At 39.8% G+C, this 20,133-nt stretch overlaps 2 protein-coding genes across 3 annotated transcripts in view; both read right to left on the bottom strand.

Moving 5' to 3' along the window:
* The window catches only part of LOC122997984 (aminopeptidase O (putative)), an 80,339-nt gene extending 75,825 nt beyond the window's left edge, over nt 1-4,514 (bottom strand). The window contains exons 1-4 of one of the 2 annotated variants that reach the window (XM_044374435.1): nt 4,429-4,514; nt 2,165-3,071; nt 1,714-1,883; nt 554-800 (exon numbers count right to left, since the gene is read on the bottom strand). In XM_044374435.1, coding sequence (XP_044230370.1) covers nt 554-800; nt 1,714-1,883; nt 2,165-3,030 — 1,283 coding nt within the window. In that variant the 5' untranslated portion in view covers nt 3,031-3,071; nt 4,429-4,514. The other variant, XM_044374428.1, reaches the window with a different exon arrangement.
* An 848-nt stretch (nt 4,515-5,362) lies between these two features.
* Nucleotides 5,363-20,133, bottom strand: part of dock8 (dedicator of cytokinesis 8) — a 53,145-nt gene continuing 38,374 nt past the window's right edge. Inside the window, exons 37-48 of the mRNA XM_044374414.1 lie at nt 17,461-17,619; nt 17,244-17,344; nt 15,821-16,013; nt 15,009-15,152; nt 14,628-14,759; nt 14,160-14,294; nt 13,624-13,713; nt 12,749-12,985; nt 12,502-12,645; nt 11,256-11,362; nt 8,669-8,839; nt 5,363-7,229 (exon numbers count right to left, since the gene is read on the bottom strand). Of these exons, the coding sequence (XP_044230349.1) occupies nt 7,178-7,229; nt 8,669-8,839; nt 11,256-11,362; nt 12,502-12,645; nt 12,749-12,985; nt 13,624-13,713; nt 14,160-14,294; nt 14,628-14,759; nt 15,009-15,152; nt 15,821-16,013; nt 17,244-17,344; nt 17,461-17,619 (1,665 nt within the window). The 3' untranslated portion in view covers nt 5,363-7,177. The remainder of the gene's footprint in view (nt 7,230-8,668; nt 8,840-11,255; nt 11,363-12,501; nt 12,646-12,748; nt 12,986-13,623; nt 13,714-14,159; nt 14,295-14,627; nt 14,760-15,008; nt 15,153-15,820; nt 16,014-17,243; nt 17,345-17,460; nt 17,620-20,133) is intronic.

Genomic DNA, 20,133 nt, shown 5'->3' with positions numbered 1-20,133 from the left:
CCAAGGGTTTCGAGCGACGTCCAAGTTTCCTTCCAGCCATTCACTGAAAATAAAGGCCTTCCTTGTAGCGGGAGATTCCAGGGGCCTGCAGCAGGCTACGGGTGGACTGCTGCAGGAGGAAAACCATGAGGGGAGGAGGAGGAGGATTACTGGAAACCACTGGCAGACCTGCCAACCTGCTGGGCAGTGGAGAGGGGACCCCAGCCCAACTCTGCCCTGCCCACAGCAAGCCAGCCCTCTCTGGCCCAAGCCTGCACTTTATATCCTGTACCTCTATAAAATTTATGTCAGCTTTACTATTTTGGTCTCCAAAGATCATTTCTGCTGGGCACTGAACCCAATGTAATATGTTATAAGCTTTAATGTACTTGTCATAAAAAGCTGATTGAGTGCTGCACCCTATCCATCACCCTAACTTCACCTGCACCATTTTTGGTATGGCGAAAGGAAAGTTTCAACATGGAATGTTGAAGGCCCAGACTTGGGTTAATAACAGTCTGGAGAGGAGGAGGTCTTACAAGAAGAAAAGAACACAGGAAAAATAATAAAATACCTGCCAGTCTGGAGCGTAGAGCCCTTTACTACTTCAGTGGTAGAACTTCCAAGTGAGGACACAAGCCCAGCCTCAGTCCATTCCCCAGCCCCAAGTTTGGGCTTCTTGCCACAATCCATCCTGTCCCTCATCTTTTTTTCCAACGCTAGGGGAATTTCTGCTGTGACTTGGCGCCAGTGGCCCACTGCCAAGGTGAAGGTGGATGCAGGCATGGGCATAGTGACGTAGTAATTCCAGATTAAGAAACCTATGGAGAGGAGAAGAGAGGTAAGAGACAAGTGGATGAAAAATTCATACTGTAGGGGAGAAGGGAAGTGGAAATCAGTTTAGATGACAGAAAGAGAGAATGGAAAGAAAGATGAAGAAAAAAGTAGGCCTGATAATCAGACTGCATTGCCATTTTATTTTACTTCACTAATATCATATCTATAATTGTGTTTTTGTTTGGGAGGAGTTGTTTTTTCATCCAAACCAACCAAACCAAAGTGACAAGTGACTGCCGATGTCATTTTCAGGTGATGCTATGAAGCTACAGTACCAGTTACTTGGAGCAGTTAACTTAATGTTTTTCATTTCAATCAATCCACACATGTTGGCATCTTGGTAGCAAATTTCTTCTTTTTTTTTGCTGTTTTTCTGGCTCTAACACAGCAGATGTTGTCATTCTTTTCTTGATCCTGCCTACTGAGGTCTGATTGGCTCAGTTGTTTTTCCAACCATGGAAACTGCCATCAATGAGCACAAAACCAGACCTACAGTATCTGAATCATTGAAAAAAATCTGAGATTTGGTGCCTGCAACCAGGCTGGGACAAACTTACTTCAAAAGTAAAAAATAAATTATCATTTGAAAAGTTTAGTACAGATGACAATATCATACTTGGGTTCTGGTACCAATAATAACAAAATGACACTTTTCTCTCTATATATTGCAAGTTTTTCTAGAAACCCCTTTTTTCCATTTACATCTTCTGACTGAGTAAACAAGGCTAAATAGGCCTCTGTGACCAAGCATTCAATGCCAACTCTAAATACTTAAGACTAACACTTGTCCCATACAATTCAGTAAAATGTACTTTTATTTCAGCTCAAATATGAAATTAATAATTAGCCATTTTTTCCTACTGGTTGTCACTAAATGCATATGAAATAATGCCTTACATGTGTCCCCATCCTCAATTGGTACAGCCTGCTCCTCCCCACTCATCAAAACCACACACTCACTGGGGGCCTGTACTGTTGCTTGCCATGTTGACATGGCAACAGGCGGTTCCTGGCAGGGAAAGAGGGCTCGGTTGTTGATGGGAGAACCGGCAGTGTAAACACACAACCTGGAAGGGTAAACAATGGTAAACTATAAACAACCCTCATTTCAATGCTCAAAGGATCCACCAAATACACACAGATACACGTAAAGCATCCACACACTGAGTATAATAGCCTCAGGCGTGTTTCTGTGAATTAATGAGTCTGTATTATTCTATTCTAACATGACAAGTGGCTGTAATTCAAGTAGCAGGAATGAGAGCTGCGGTGCTGTGACTTGCAAGTTTTTAAATATTTAAGGGGGATTCTAATCATACCATGAGACCACTGTTCTCCTGTGACTAACCTGTTGTCCTGGTCTTTGGTCCACCTCACGGAGCCTCCAGTTGGCCTCGTTTCATAGCAGATCCTGAGAACTCGAGGAAACTCCTGAGGGGATGAGACCCCTCTCTTCCTCACCTGCAGACTCCAGCGGTCTGTATGAAAATGCAAGGAGCTGCCATCCTGGACAGCAGGGGCATGGCTACACTGCGAAAAGAGCTGGTGCTGCTGCCTCCATTGGATAGAGGGCATGGAAATAATGTTCTGAATAAGGGCTGCTTGTGGGCTCACTGAAGAGACCCCTGTCCTCTCAGATGAGACCTCTGCTAGATGGCTAAACATGGCTGACACAGAGGTGACATCCACTTCTTCGACCTTTGATACAGCGAGGTCACAGCAGTCCAACACTAAGGTGAAATCACCGTCACTTGTGTTTTCCCACCAACGTGAGGACTGAATATTCTCAGCTTCTGCTTGAGCTTGCGTCCCAAAGATGGTCTCCATCCTTGTCGTAGCATTCCCAAATCCCTCCCTGTTTTTTATTGTGGGCTCCTCCAGATCCACAGTTGCTGTACCAACTCTAGTCTGATCTAAATCTCTTGCATGATCCTTTATTGTATCCACCTCCTGAAAGCTACACAAAGATGCATCCTGACTCTTTTCAGCCTCCTGAGTCCCAGCTACGTCTCCAGCTCCACATTCAATCCCATTTTGAGGCCTAGTCACCACTCCAGAGCAAGGTTGCAGGAACAGAGTGACACTACCACTGATGACTTTCCTGTCAAAATGAACAGTCAGGTCTAATACATAGTGCTTGACTAGTATGTGGTTGGTATTGGCGCGAAGTGGAAGGTCATCTGTATCTGGATTTAGGTCCCCGTCTTGCTCCATATCAAATGGTGTTTAGCAAATTTAGCAAAGGATGACTGAACCTAGTGGGCAAGACCAAAAACAGGGGTTTATTTATTCAGGTTTTTGGTAACATTTTTGTAAAGAAAAGGTACAAACTTTTTATTTATCTTAGGAGAATTGAATGAGTGTGTGTTTATGTAAGTTTCAGACAAAACTATTTGTGGATACCTTATAGCTTCCTGTGGGCTGAGGTAGTTACTTCGCTCTGTGAATTAAGTGTTCTGCCAGTCTACTGTGATGAAGCCAAATCTGTCAGGGTCTGTATACTCAAATCAAACTCAAGCTTAAGTGTCAAACTCCATCTGCTCACATAGTCCACAAATGATTCCTAATGGGAAAACTTGAGTTGCAATCCTGTTTTTATCTGGGTTAATGAGGTAGTAGTAGTAGCAAAACACCTTCTCACAGCGCTAGGGAACAGCTAACTGTCTGCAGAAGCCTATATTGGAGCTCTCCCGCTGTATATGGGTGTTTTTGCAGTCACAATCTTTTCCATTTAGCCTGCTTGGGGCATGAAGCAGGCTTGGCAAGACGGATGTGCAATTACCATTTACAGCAGGAAATCCTCAGAGGTTTCATTGCAGGAGTATATTCATAAGATTATGAGCACACAGAAACAGAGGATAATATCTACAGCAACAGGGGAAAAAAGCAGAAAAGCCAAATCTCCCATTACTGTCATAGGCGGGCTCAAAACAATCCCTCTCTAACCTAATTGACCACTATTCTCCTAACATGGTATAAAACGGGAACCTATCAGCTTGGTGATTAAGGTCCCTACGTTTCTGCATCCTGCATGGAATAATAAAAGAGTGAGGCTCCAAGTTAGAGATGGCAATTGAGCTGCTGTGGGCTTGGTGAAGTACAGAGATAGATGAAAGTTATTAAGTTACATGTTACAGTGTCCTTGAAGGCAACACATAAGAGCTTGCCTTTGCATGCTAAAGTTAGACCGTTTAGATGGTACTATTTATATCGTTAAAAGGGTGAAAAGTAGAATTTAAACTTTTAGAGATGGATCATAGTGACACCTACACATACTCAAGTTGTATAATGCGAGTGACTGACAGCTCAGTAGTACATTGTGACTCATAAAAGACAAGCACAGAGACGAGTCATCTTGAATTGACGTCTACATTGTACGTTGAGTTTGTAGGCTAACTAACAGTATGACACGAGAGAGTTCGGACTAACTTTACAGCGTCTTTTCTTTGTGTTATTCAAGACTCAACCGTCAAAACTACGGCAGCGGTGACGCGTGAAAACTCAGCTGCACTCTAGCTAACGGTGTATTAATCGACATGTCAAAAAAACCCTCCGTCCACATACTACTGGGCATCACAACCACTCGCCTGTTGTGAATGAAAAAGAACAAACCTGTATCCGTGTAGTGGAAGTCGCGCAGTGATGTCGTCATAATAGACGCGACGGCAGCAGATTGTAGTTCTTTCCTTCCCGGTTTCTTTATAGATGTTCCTTCCCGCCTTTTAACGTCGCCTTATACTTTACTTTACTACACTGTATGAATGTTCAGTTTATGGGAAAAAATCTGTAGTGTGGAAGTCATGGATGTATTAAGGAGTTTTATTTGTCAGTAAAAAAAAAAAAAAAAAAAAAAAAAAGGATTAACTTTCTGCAGTAACTGTTATCACAAAATATATATATAGCCTATATGTGTGTGTGTGTGTATGTATATATATATATACACACATATAAATAAATGTAATAAACAATAAATAAATAAGAATGTACAGTAGTGAGTATTTTGTGGTCTATTAAGATTTATATTACCAATATTTACACATTTACACATACACATTTGTTAACCATAATAATATATGAAGACATGACATTAAATCTGGTTAGAATCTACAAATAGTATAATAATCTACTGATTACCAGCAAGTTTGTTTTTTGTTTTTTTTTTAACAAAATGTCACAGTAAAATAAAAGGGAAAAAATCATGGACATTTTCTGTGAACATCTACATTTTCTGTGTTAATGTTCCAGGGGATGTAGTGCAGGCTCCTTCAGTAAACCCTTTTAAAATGGACTGGAAGACTGGATAAATTCTAGTCAACAAAGACCTATCTATATAATTATAAAATTGATTTTTGATTATTTGTGTAAAAATTGTCATTTTAAGTAAGTATATTGTTTTGTTGTATGTTTTTTGTTTTGTTTTGTTTTTTGAGTTGCAGACTCTGGTGTGGTGGATTTGTACCCTGTACCAGAAAATGTTTTATACATTTCCATAATAACAGCTAGCTCAAAATTAACAATAAAAATAAACACTGAGGTAACACATGTGCATATTATATTAAATTTTATTCAGATGCTCCACCAGCACTGTATGCATGACAAGTTAAAATTCAACATTGAATAAAACACAACAGATCTGAACATAGAAAGAAACTGATAAAGAAACATAAATGCAGTTTCCAGTGGTTGAATGCCACCAATATGTCTTTTTACACCAACTTTCAGCAGTATACTGTATGTTTCAAAACTGGGTATACATTTTTAATTAATACTCACAAATAATAACCAATCTGTATAACTTGTCATCTTATTTAACCATTCTACAAAAAGTCCATAAATAACAAATGTGCCTGGAAACAGCGGGGAGGGGGGGCAATAAAGTGAGTATTAATAATGTAGATAAAAATGTATACCCACTTTTGAAACACCAAGCACATTTACATCACTGTAATACAGTGTGAGCTATAACATAACACCAATGAAATGAGCCTTTTCATGGATGTCAAATAAAATCAGGTTGTTACTAGTTAACACTGCAATGCAGTAGTAAATTTCTCCTCTGGAATGTATTCGGACATGTGGAGTAAACATAATTCACATTGCGAAGCACGGTTGTGTGGAGTGACTTTCCAAAATATTGCATCTCTGGTTAAGGATCTAAGTTCCAAAGTAAATAAGGAAGAAATCAAATTTGGCACTGTGTGTATCGTAGGAAGTGCTCTATTTACAAACAGGTACTGAAACTACTGGAACATACACTGAGATTGTTACAGTACACTCAGGCACTGAATCCTGTCTACTGTATTATTTTTTTCAATTCATATCATTATTGCTATTATCTAAAAATACATTTCCGTAAAATAAATTGCAAAATAGTTTCTCATACCTTTGTAAACGTTTTTATAATTATCTGATGCAATACCTTTACTATATACAAAATGTGGATTTAGAAATAAGCTATATTTGTTTTAGAGCCTCGGATACGTCTATCCATCTCCTGTGAAATTACATCAGATAACTCGTAATAAGTTAAACTCTTCTATTAGCTAAATGGCCAGATACTGTGTGTCTAACAATAATAAGACTAGAGTGGCCTTAAGACTCAACACAGGAAATTGTATCCATTTTTCCAATGCCCAAATCCATCCACACTCTTGCTGCTCTGAATGGCATGTCATGCATAGACACCCAGAGTGGAATTTCAGAGGCCCTTTAGCACATAACAAAATCATTTATCATCACTGAGTGCAAAGTGACTTCAGTACGGCACCAAAATATCCTACTTCAAACACTATCTGAATAAACACACATCCATTCACACATTTACACTTACATGCACACAGGACAGTATCATTATTGGCACACATACAGGCCCTGGGCCAGCAAGAACCTCAGAGAGGAACTCTAGTCTGCTTCTTAACCAACCCAGAGGAAATGTTTGCAGCATTATTCAGACTTGCAGTTATCTAAAAAAGGAAATCAACAGAGCAAAAGCATCTGAAGATTTTACAGTGAAATGCTCAATAAGCTACACTTTGCTTGAGATTCCCATCCCCCTATTTTTATGTGTTCACCCTGTTTCCTCCTTTTGCCTACTGTAACAAACAACCATGAAATCATAAAAAATGGAAATACAGCAGCCTGCATTTATAAACACTGCTGGATTTTTGAGAAACTGATTGTGTGAATCCTCCATCGTGGACACGATGTACTGCTCTCATGCAGAGGAGTACGAGGGTATCACCAATAGTTCCCTTCCTTGTTTCTCTCCTCTTTTCATCTTATCTCCTCTTTTCCTCTCTTGGTTGTGTGACAGCCTCCCCTTCCTCTCTGTAGCGCTGTCTCTCAGACGAGCAATGGCATCTCAGGAGTTTTCCTCCGGAGCTCTGCGGAAACTCAGACGTTTGAAAGAATCTCTGTGAGAGGGAGAGCACAGTGGATTGGGGAAGAAGGGAAAAGACAGAAACAAAAGACAGGGAAAGATAAGGAGGTGAACGAATGGTCAGAGCAGGTGGGAGTAGGAGTAAGGATATATAAATGTTTCCAGTAGGAATTTTTGTAACCATTACTCATTCCTTACAACCTGGAATGACAAAAAGACTTTCACCAATTTCCAACAGAGAGCAACAGAGCTTCCAAAAGTGGTAGCCATTTTTTCATACTTAACTCACCCATTGGCTACCCTGATGCTTCACCAAGGCCCAAGTGTGAGACATGAGTGTCCAAAATCCATACTACACACTAATTCTTTGTTCTGAGTATGCAGTGTTTACACTAGAAAAGTGACCAAATAATACTCAAAACAGTCAGTATGCAACTAAAAAAAATCTTGAAAACTTGACATGCAAGTGTGCTGTTGATTGACATTGTTATCCCTCAATGCAGTGCATAACGGGAATGCAGTGGAGCTGGAAAAGTGTAAACATATTGTTGAAAGGGGTGTGTGTTGGGACGGAGGCAAAAAGAACAAATGAGAAATCTGAAAAAGTAACTATTACATTTTTATAGTTTAAAGACAGTTTGATTGCCTTTGCATGTCGCTCGTAATGCATAATCTCCTGTTAGTATAAAACAGTAAAGCATATTGATTTTTTGTGCTAATCTGTTGATTATTTTCCTGATTAATCAATTAGTTGTTTGGTCTATAAAATGTCAGAAAATTGTGAAAAATGTTGAGCACTGCTTCCCAGAGCCCAAGGTGATGTCTTTGAATATCTTGTTTGTCCACAACACAAAGATATTCAGTTTATTATCATAGAGGACTAAAGAAACCAGAAAATACTCACATTTCAGATTATCAAAATAGTTGGCAATTAATTTATTAGTTTGCACCTAATTGATTAATCAACTAATCGTTGCAGCTCTAATACTAACTGCAAAAAACAATATACTCTAAAGGTCAGTATTTAATATGGAATTGGGACACTGTGGCTACTGTATAGTCGTACATGAGATGATTTTGTATCAGATATTTAGATGTATTTTGACTTGAAATATGCTTTCTTTGTTACAGTAACAGTTGTTGTTTCCCTATTGTTAATATACATCTTAATTCAAGTTCATTTTATTTTCTCACTCAATGAGAAATCAGTCTTTATTAATACATGAATTGCAATTTGTTTGTGACATTGTTCAGCTCTGTGTTGTGTACCGTGGCTCTGGTTCAGCTATCAATATTTGTAGAGGTGACACGGACAGTGCGAATGGATCTCTGCTCAGTTCAATTTGTTCTCACTTTCCTTTGGGTTCAGCAATCATACAGACTGATAAAAAGATCAATATTTTGTGTTTTTTTGTCACCTCAGATTCTCTTGTCAAAACAGTATCGGCTGTTTGACTTGGTGGGTCTGTTTACCTGTTCTCTAGGCGAGGCCTGATGATGGGTTTATAGAGCTCAGGAATCTTCCTCTCCAGCATGGGCCTCAGGCTCTCTTTCAGACGGTTGTAGTTCTTCTTCAGCTCCTGCTGGTACTCCTTCTGGTCTGATGCGATCAGGTGCTTATTCTTCTCAACTGCCTCACCACATCTGCAGAAAGGATAGGATAGAAAGAAACGCAGAGAAGGGTGGAATCAGTTTTACAATGTGATTGCTTCAACATTGAATGAGATTATTTAAGAGAGCTGAATGTACTCCTTGACCTTTTTATACAATGTAATAACCTCAAACTTAAGAACAGCTTCAACAGTGATTCTATGCAAACCAATCTAGCAGTAATCCCTTCTCTATCCTCCAGCCTTCAGAAATGCACTGCACTGTTTCATACTAACTACGTCCTGTAACAACTTGACATAAATTGGACTCCAAATGAGTTAACAATGTACTTGACTGTAAGAAACTCCTATATGCCGATTAGATGGTTCCAAGTACTTCCACTAGAATGTGAGCTAAACTGTAAATGACCCACAAGGCCATTTTCAAACACAATCAACAGAGCCGCAAAGGTAAAACTCCACATCACAAAGGACTAACGAATAACTATTCTATCCTATTTGCTGGAAAGAGGAAAATACCTGATGATAAGTACCACAAGCTCTGAGCTACAGCAAGAGCAGTGTGCAGGTATGGGGTCTGCCCACAGTCCTCCATTACAACATGTATAATGGCTGACATACAGACCAGTCTGCAGGAAATCACAGAGACTGGGATGATTACAAACACATGTCTGAGTTTATCTCTCAGCTTTTAATGAGGGTAATATGGAAACTGCATTGTCGTGTAACAGTATACAGTAAGTACACAGAGCAATGAGCATCAAGGACAATTCCCAAGAGTAAAGTATTTTCCAAGGCATAAAAAGATCTGCTGATATGAGGCTGGCTATCTGACGGCTTGGTTTGAAATGTAGAAAATGAATTCTTCTGATGAATATCTACAATATTTAACTATCTTCATTTTTTACGAATTGACTAAATGAGAGTCCTCTCATCATTAAAAAATATGTCTGGCTTGGATCACTTGTAGGTTTCTTGACTTTTTTTAAACTTATGGTTATCACTGTGAGTTACTGGGGCCAGATAATTTCTAATTTGGGTAAAGGGGAAGAATGCTGGGTCGAGTTGACGTGGGACTTACCTAAAGTGACACCATAGCTGAGTGTGACATGTTGATCGAGTGGAACATTTGCTCCACAAAAGGGATCCACTTTGAGTTCTATCCCATTTATATGAATTAAGGTAGACTAAATTAGAAATACCTCTCAATATAACCCAATACAGGTCAATCACACCACAAACTACTCCGAAATGACCAAAAAAATAAATCAACACCTCTCTAAAACAGAAAAATTGAACATTATAACCTTCATGAAGGTAGGATGAATTGCAGCGCTGTTGTATTATGCTGCATGAGTTTTATTAAGATGTACCTAATAAACTGGCAGGTGAGTGCATATAATAGGAGACATTCAATTCAACAGAGAAGAAGATGACCAATGTAGAAAACAGTTTTTCCTGAATGGATATTTTTTTTATGATAGCACTGTCAAGAAGATTGGCATACAAAGGGTCCGGTGCCAGATCGCCTGGATTTAGGATAGAAAATAAACCTTTCTGGAATTACTGTAAATATTTGCCAACCTGCTTGTAGCAATCAGGGCAGCTGGAATGTGACATGGGGGTTAGAAAATGAAAACCACCTTTTGGAGGCAAAGGCACATGCCTAGGAGATGAAAGCACACACATACAAACACTCATACACACACACGCCCGCAGAAGTACACACACCCGCACACACAACATGCTTCTCCTGCACAAAAAAAAAAAAATCACCATATCCTCAGACACATTGCTGTGGGAAGGATGGTTTAAATTATATTCTGAATATACAAAATATAATGAAACTCTTGGGAACAATAAACCTTTGCAATTCAAAAAGAAAATCAGCTTAGTGATATTATGAGGAAAAATATCTTCTACTGTCATATGGGAAATGAAAAAATATCCCCTGTCACAATGGGTTATATTAATTCACATTCCTCCTACCTGTTTGGTTTCTTTAATTATCATCTGGTATGCAATTTAGTGGTGATTATCACTTCTATCTCGACTTCTTGACTGACACTCTGCTTAAACAGCAGCATATCAGTCTCCATCAGTCACAATTTTCTATGGTGCTCTTTAATCTTCCTACACTGACACCAGTAATCGTGTCTATATAGAGCATCGTGGAGAAGACTTTCACTCCCTCTCAGTCAAGTCTCAAAAAGATGACGCATTTTCTAAACAGAAATCTCTTTGAAGTATTGTTCTATATTTCCACCTACTAAGTCAGTGACTGGCAACGGTTCAGCAGAAGAAGCAGAAATGCAAATTCAAAAAAAAGTTGGTAAAGTCCTTCAGGTTTATGGCTCACCATGGAGGTTTTTGTTTTTTGGCCTTTTTGGAGTGTTCTTCCTCATTTTTGCCTGACTTTGGTGCAGTGTGTTTCTTTGATGGTATCTTACCTCATTATAAACTCTTTGAAACACAGGCGCAGTTTATTGTGGTGACGAAAGAGTTTCGGGTCCGCTGGGATCTCATTCAGGAAGACCTGGGCCACTTCCAACGGGCCCTACAACAGGGGGCGGAGAGAGGAGGAAAGGGACAAAAACAAAGAGACAAAGTTAGAGAGACAAAGAAAGAGAAAGCAAAAACAGAGTGGAGGAAGGAAAGAGAGGAGGTAAGAGAGGAAGTGTTTGAAAGTGTATGAAGAGAGGGGGGATGAGAATGCCCCTCATTCAGACAGGGGGAAATGACTTGCTAAGTGAATGCCTTATGCGGCCAAGGACCGAGATGCTGAACTAGAACATGAGGAAGAGATCAGATCAGAGAAGGAGCCATGATTAGCCTCCTGCATGGCTAATGTCACCACTAACCCCGCGTACACCCGCCATTTGGCTCCCATTTGCCCAGTATGAGATCTTGTTATCCTAACTTATATTCATCATAAAACCACAGCACGCTCGCACAGCGCCTACATCACGACAGGCACAGTTAAACAGCTCTGATTAGCATCATAAACGCATTGGGCCTGGGCCTCAGTCCTTGGTCTAAGCTGTGGACCCACACACAGAAACCCAGCCTCCTGTACTGATTACAGTCAAGAGTTATATGTTTACGGAGCTGCTGAGCATTAGCGTTATGTATACAACCATCAGGTCGGAGCGAGGGACCTGTCAGATTAGACGCTGGAAGATAAAGCATAGGGGGATGGAGCGGAGACGTTGTAGCTAGCTTCATCTTTACTCTAACATTCACCATGCTGGCAGGACCTGGAAGCTATCAGATCAAAGAGACCTCCGGTTCAGCATGCCGTGCAGCAGAGACATGAAAGGATAAGGGGCCATGAATTGACGTTTTAACTAAATCAGGGGAAAAGCAAAGGAAGGATTAGGGTTATGGATGGGGTTAAGGCTTTGATGTGTGATCACTGTCATGTCTCCCACCTGCACTCTGTGACTACAATGGAAACTGTAAATGTGATAAGATAAATAAAAGGTAAATTATTCTGGTTTTGTTTTCCCTACACATTAAGAAGGAGCACTCAGGGGACAAAGCAGGGCTATGATGCAAAGTGAAATCATTTTAGGAGAACAGCCATTATTTGGTTAAACATCAAGTAAGCGTCATTTCAACCTTAATACGAACAGACATACAGTAGTAAAAATAGAAGCAGTTTTTACAAAAATCTGCACAATGCTTGTACATTACCTGGTTAACAGTGGCTCCCACAGAACCTTGTAGCAGCATCTGCAACATTTTAGCATCAGGCTGTTCTCTATGTGTGGCAACTGCTAGCTCTCTAGTCTTCTTCTGCATGTCTTCTATGGCCACCTCAATAGGAGTCAGGTCAAACTGGAGACGAGAGGAAGGTAATGTGTTATAAATGTGTTGCTGTGATCACACAAAGTGAGAAATGTGGAAAAGCCGTCTTGGGATCCACTAGATTAGCAACTACCTCCTCTTTCTGGATGACGTTGATGCGAGTCTTGACGTAGGGGAAGGCGTGCATGGTGGTGAGGATGGTCTTCCTCTTGTACTGCTCGTTGAGCTCACCGCGCGGCCGTCCGCTCTTGGTGAAGGGCGTGGTGTACATGAAGCGCCGCAGGTTGAAGTTCTTCTCAAAGTTTGTCAGTCGGTCTTTCATCTCGTAGTCATCAAAGTAGGGCTCCACAAACGTGATCTGGATATATGCCTGCAGAGGAGTGATGGTTTATTTTTTTATTCATATAACTGGCTTCTCAACTCACTGTGACAAAAACATCAGTGATTTAGTTTGTTGTCTATTTATTCATTTTGAGTGTACAGTGCTTCCTTCCCCTGGAGCCTCAACCAGCAAGATGGGCACTTAAGGAGGACGCCATCAACACAGCGTCTATTCAAACTGTCCTGGACTGATTTTAGCAATCCTACCCTCTGGACTTATTTTTATTTTTAGGACAACCCTGTTGTCATTCATTTTTGGCTGGCACAAATTATGATGTGTACACACAAATCTGTTTACTTATCCTAAAAGCTTTTCAATATATGCAATATAGCAGACAATAATGAAAATGCACCCTGCACATAATCAGTTTTTTTAAGTGTTTAATACTGCATATATCTAAATTTGTATGTTCTGCACATATGATGTCTACATTAGGCGATACATGAATGTTTTCTGTACATGTTTTTCTTTACATTTCATAACTACATGTCTAGACATTTATGTGTTTACTCTACATAACCCACATTTACTATTTCTTCTAATTTAACCAGTGGGGTCATTCATATTTTTTGAATTATAATAAAGATATTTAGGAACAATCAGTGGTGTGATAAAAGTTGCCCGACCTTGTTGGGGTTAAGCTCTTTTCTGTTCACTGGTGTAGAGTCCTTGATCATCACCAAAGTATCTTCTCCAAAACACTGACTGTAGAAGTTCTAGGAGTAGGGAAAATGTGTAGTTAAAAGACTGTTCACAGCACAGTATATCACAGTTTTTATGCAAAGATCATACAGATTTCACTGCCATTCAAGCCTATTAATTAAATAAATGAAACATTCCACGAAGTTAAAGTTATTTTTTTTAAACTGTGCAAGCCAAAAATCAAATAACAGTTTAAAATTTAATTTAGCAACGGATTCATGGCTTCTTTGATTCAAGACAAAAGCTGACACTGTGTTGCTCTTCATGCCATATTATTTTCATAAATCTCACAAAAATCAAAAACAGATGGATGATTCTAAGTTTTACTTGCAGTCATCTATGCTGCAATCACAGTCTCTCTGTCACTATCAAGCTCTTCCAGTCCAGCCAGTCCTTTTCACTCCCACCACACTCACACATTGTTTCACAACATGCATGCAGACACTCACTCCTCTCTTACCTCCAGCCTGTGAGATATCTCAGGCAGATGTGTGATCCCTGGTTCCTTGTAAATGAATTCCCGTTCGTCTAGGTCTCCGAACTTGGCCCCATAAAAACCCACCCGGAAATAGGTTCCAAACATCCTCTTATGGCCCTGGATGGAAACAATGAGACGATTTTATATAAGTCTGTAACAACATCAGTATTATATTCTTTCTCATTATATTAATAGCATTTTATGGGGGATTTCTTGTGAAAAACACTTTGAAGACTTTATTTTAAAAATTCTATATATGCCTGTAAACAGGCAGAGGTCATTTTAATGAAATATATTCTTATGATCGTGCTTATGAAATACTAAATAGGGAAATTTAGCTACCCAAAAGATTTTGAAATTGCTTTTTCATTTTGAAAATGACTTTCTTATTTCTATTTTAACCTTCATTGAATAAATGAAACAGCCTCTACAGAGCCTTCCAGTTATTACCTTCTGAATGATGTTATCAAAGGCTCTCTGTAGTTTGTCATGAGTAGATGTCAGTTTTCTGAAATCCCTGTGAGCCTCAAGGATTGGTATGATGATCTTGTAGACCTCATTCACTGCCTCATACAGACCACCCTGATAAGACAGCCATCACTGCTGGTTAGCATGAATACATATATCGAGAGGAATTATTACATTTAACACCAAAAACAAAAAATCTAATTTTCTATGGCATGACAGCCTTTATAATTGTCATATTTATCCACTGAATGCAAATAATTAAGTGCACTTTTAACCACATAACCTGCATCTGTTCTAATCATCTTCTAAAGGTTTGTATGTTAACACTAAACATGCAATATGAGTGCAGCTTGTTTGTCTCACATTGCTGAAGAGCTCAGCAGCCTGCTCGAGCAATCCCACCAGGCCGCTCTCAGTGAAGTAGCGCCCCGAACACACCCCATCCTCATCTGGGGACAGGATGTCATCTGACACTGCTGACTCCTCCAGCACGTTGGGGGAGATGTTCTGAGGAGAAAATCAGTTAGCTAATCAATCAATTAGCCCTCTTAATCAAATAATCAATCACGTGGCTGACTTTAAAAGGAGATGTTCTACAGTGGGAAATGGAACTAATTTGATGACCATCCAATCAATGACCTGTTGACTGCTGCAGGTTAGAATGTCCTGTACCAGAGCGCCACAGAGGTGTGTGCATGTGTGTGTGTAATACAGCTCATCGATACCACCATCATCACAGTTACTGTTGTAACAGTTTGTTTTCAGTTCAGCGGAACAGTCTGTTCGCATGTTCCCACGGGAGCATATTTGCCTTTTTCCCCCCCTTCAACTTCAAAGGCGTCGTGTTAAGCAGTGCTACCGGGGGACCATATTTATATGTTGACGTTATGAGTGTACAGCTCCCCCCTCTGGACACATACAACCAAATTTGGAAATCATCCGCGGGGAGATGTGTGATGTGGTGTGTTGTGCATGGGGAGGGTTTGCCTCCGTTCAACAAAACAACCAACAGCCACAACAAACAAATGATGAATGCTTATTTTGTGCGGCTGTAATTGTTGCTCTTTTTTTTTTTTTTTTTTTTGCTTTCAGTCTGAACATGTGTTTGTTATTAGTTCTTTACTAATTTGTTGTGTATACTTGTGTATACTTGTGTCTGTACTTGTGCTCTCTACCTGGAAGGTGACGCTGCCAACAGGCAGGTACTTGTGATCCTCCAGCATGCTGAGGTACTCGGCAACCAGGGCAGCAGCGTGGACCAGACACATGGCAGACTCAGTGTAACACTTCCTGTTGTTGTGCTTCTCAGCCATGTTCTGCAGCCAGGTCAGACGGAGGTCAGGAGACGTCTGGTAGCCCTTCGCTATCCTGAGGAGGAAGGGAGAAGAAGGGTATATGGCTTCTCCTTCATTTAACAAGGTAAAAATCTCATTGAGATTAAAATCTCTGTTTTGAGAGAGCTTTTCAAGACAGCAGCATAAAAGTTATGACAATAAATACAATACAGACAAGATAAACAGGCAAGTTAGAGAGACAAGTTATTGCAGATGGTGCAGTGATTAAAGTTGTGGGTATGCTGCTGATAAGATAATGTATATTTTAGTAGTACAAACTAATTTGTGTTTACATATTTTGGTATAAGCTATGAGAAAAATACAGAGAGAGATCAATGCATTTGTCATGTGGAATAAAAATAAAAAAATTGATGTAAAAAAACATCAATAAGCAGATGTAAAACATATATACCACACAAAATTGGAGGCCAATTAATATTCTTGACTGAAGTCAATTATTTAATTATTTACAGAATATGAGCAAATATATGTCTACGTTTGGGAAGTGAATGTTTGAAAAGGAAATGTGCAACATGTGGGAAGATTAGCGTTTTTATGGGCAACAAAAATATGGAAAATGTGTTCCTGTTCATGGAATGCACGAATAATCATTAGCCTAACAGCATGGGAATAAATCTAAAACACTCTGAATGAATTTATTTATAAAGGAGGTGAGTCACTATACTATATTTATAAATGAATTCATGCATCTGGAGACCAAATGTATTCTGCGTCAACGACCTATGTGTGTTCGGGAGCTTGGAGGTAAATGTTGGGGTGAGTCTAGGTAAGCGTGTAAAGCTAACGGGTTATTCTGGACAGCTGTCAGACACTCACCAGGTGACCGAGACCAAAACCCAAACAGAAAGGTGCATGATAAATGACACATGTAGGTGACATTAGAACATGTTGAGGTAAAGTGCCTACATCAACATACAGCACATGTATGCTCTCTTTGTCTCAGTGTTTCTCCTTCGTGCTTTCACAGACACACACACACACACACACGCTTGTACACACTGTTTGCATTTGCATAATACACAAGGCCAGATCAGAAGACTAAACTGCTACCACATGGTAACCATAGTGAGGGCAATAAATAGAGACAAAACAAGCCAGACCACAGAGAAATAGAAACCAGCAGCGACATAGAGTGAAGCCACAGGTTGATGAGAGAGAGAAGAGGGGAGCGAGTGAGACATTAAGAGACACTGAGGACAAGCAGAGACATAGAGACAAGCTTTTGTGGATTTCTGTTTCTCACCTGTACATCAGGTCCATGAGCATCTCAGGATCTTCCTGGAATTCTCTCATTTTCACTGTGTCTGACAAAATACTGTTAAGGTTCCTCAGAAGCTCATCCACCTGAAAATACAAACACACACACAAGTGAGAGGCATGAGGTTACAATATAATGAACATCAGTAATGTAATAGCAAAGAATTGTTGAACTATGTGAGTGTGATTCTATTATTTTATACCTGTGAGGGCAGTTGAGTGTTTTGCATGTCAGTGTCCTCCTCTGCGTAGGCCAGGATGGTGCGAAGGGAGCGTCGTAAGTATTCATCCTGGAAGTCTGAGGACTTGCCCACCAGTGAGGCCAGAGACATGGTGACCTGCATCTTCACTCTCGAGAAGTTCTGATCAAGACAGAGAGGACCGCAGTAAATCTTAAGAGTTTTACGATGTTTATCATAAAATAAGAGGTTCAAAATTCAAAATTCTGATGTAAAACTTCAGCTTAGCAAGGCTGAATTTCAAAATGTCTATAGATTTCTACAGACTCTGATATTATAACCGCTGTTTGCTGCTCTGGATAAAAAAAGTAATATATTCAACAGTTAGACAAGGCACTCTAATGTAATGGATAAATGAAGATAACAACAATGAGAACATTTCTTCTTCAACTATTTAATGACATTTTGCCTTCCAATAATGGCCCGGCCTGTATTTACTTTAACAAAAGGGGGCTTTTAATCAGAGACAGTTCCAAAGCACTCTAATTTCCTTATACCCTTTCAAAATGTCCTATAATATGCTTATGACCTAAAATATCACTGCTTTATGCAACAGATGCCAGACACCAATACTACTGCATATTGGGCAGAACTAATCATTCTAAAAGATGACCTATTAATCAGAAAAATGTGCTCTACTCTTGTGATATCAGTAGGATACCTGTGATCACTCTTGGCAATAAAAGCATCCATAAATCTAAATAAAAGCTACTAAACCCAGAAATATAAAATAAACATTAATCAGAAATCTAAATGTCTGTACTTAATTGTGCCTAGGTGACTGAGGAGTGTCAATAGGATTTTCTAATACATGCAATGGAAAACTTCCAAAGCTTTTTCAAAGTCATAAAATTCTGCATCTTTAGAAACACTTTGCTCGTGTCATGTGCATTTTCTTTATTTATTGCCATTTGATAGCACACAGGAAAAGATTTCATTATGCACTTAAAAAAGGATGATCAGCAAAATTAATACTGGTAAGATTAAATGCCGGTTATGTGAAAATGTGCAGGTTAAGCTGTTTTCTCTGCTCAATTTGTTTGTCTCTTGTCCTCTCCCTGTATTTCCTTGTCTCTCCATTCTTCACACTACCTGTCCAAGATAACAGGCCTGACAAACACCCATCTCCATCCTCTGCAGCGAGCTCTGTGTGTGTTTGTGTGTGTGTGTGACAAGAGTGTGCCTGTGTATGTGTGAAGTCCCATCTATCTCCAGCATGACCAGCTAAGCGGGAAATGATCTCCCATTAGCAGAGACATAATCACCCATGGATCATCTCTACGGCCCCATTCTGTTCAACTGAGCATAGAGCCAGAGCCTAACCACCCATCACTGCCCTCTAACTCAGTGTGTATGTGTGTGTGCTCAAAAGTAGCCTAAATGATAGCTTAAGTCAACACATAACCCTCTTTGTCTTTTTTTCTACTTTTCTTTTTTTTTTTCTCCCTTTTCCTCTTGCTCTCTTTCCAACCTTTCCACAACTGGACTAGTTTTAACCACAAATATCTGTTTTAAATAATTTGTTCCATTTCTGAAAAAAAAGCCTGCTCTTTTCCTTGTTTTTATTTCCACAATCTAAAATTAAAGATGAAGAGAGGGAAAAAAGTGTGTGTGTGTGTGTGTGTGTGTGTGTGTGTGTGTGTGTGTGACAGAAGGAGAGCAAGAGGAGGGCAGATGAAGGGATGAAAACATAAACAAAGGAAGAGGTAGAGAGTAAGTTCTGTATGAATGAGTCATACGGCTGCTACGCTAATTCATATCACAGCTTCCTCTGTATACACCATATAAACAAACATACGCTGGGACAAGCAGGGGGCGAATACTCACTTTAAACTGGAGATGTTGTGTGTGTGTGTGTGTGTAAGTGTGCTCAAGATGCTGGTGTCTGACTTTCATTAAAGTGTACAGACTGTAAACAGAGGAAATGTCGACTGCAACAGCAGTTATTGAACTTGCAGAGAAAATGAAAGAGGATACTCTATCCTAAACCTCCCTTCCTTCAGATCTGTCTCTCCTCAATCTTGTCCTTTCTATTTCCCCCCATCACTGCTTCACCTCTGACAAAAACACTCCTCTATCACCATCATGATTTCTTTTCTTCTTCTTCTTCTTCTTTCACACTCTCTCTCTCTCGCCCTGCCTTTGAGGCACATATACTTACACAGAAGCATAGTACACGCGCACATATTCACTCACGCATATGTGATGCAACACATACACACACACAGAGGTCTGGCTGTCATTAGTTAAAGAGGGGTAGGAACATGGGGAGGCAGACAGTGACATATCTCTCTGCTCTCTACTCAGAGGCACATCCTTCAGCAGAAACTTTCTGCAGCACGCTCAAAATAGACATGGAAAAGACATTAAAGCCGAGCAGGAAAGGAAAAGTGGAGAAGATAGGATAAGATGTGTGTGACTCCCTGCTTCTGTGAGTGTTCACCAGAAAATGTATCATAAGCAATTCTGCACTCTCATGTGCACTCAAACTAAATTTCATCTGACATAAATGCAATTTTTTCTGCAAGCTTAGATGTTAGATGTGGTTTTATCTGCCAGAAAGGTAGCAAATGCCTGACATTTGTTTGTGTGTGTCTGGGCAACCCATTGAAACATCGCTAATGTGCAGCATGTCAG

Source organism: Thunnus albacares, chromosome 2, assembly GCF_914725855.1.
Source record: "Thunnus albacares chromosome 2, fThuAlb1.1, whole genome shotgun sequence".
In the NCBI taxonomy this organism is placed as follows: Eukaryota; Metazoa; Chordata; class Actinopteri; order Scombriformes; family Scombridae; genus Thunnus; species Thunnus albacares.
Note: the sequence above shows the minus strand (reverse complement) of the source record. Positions and strands in the feature narration are given on the sequence as shown.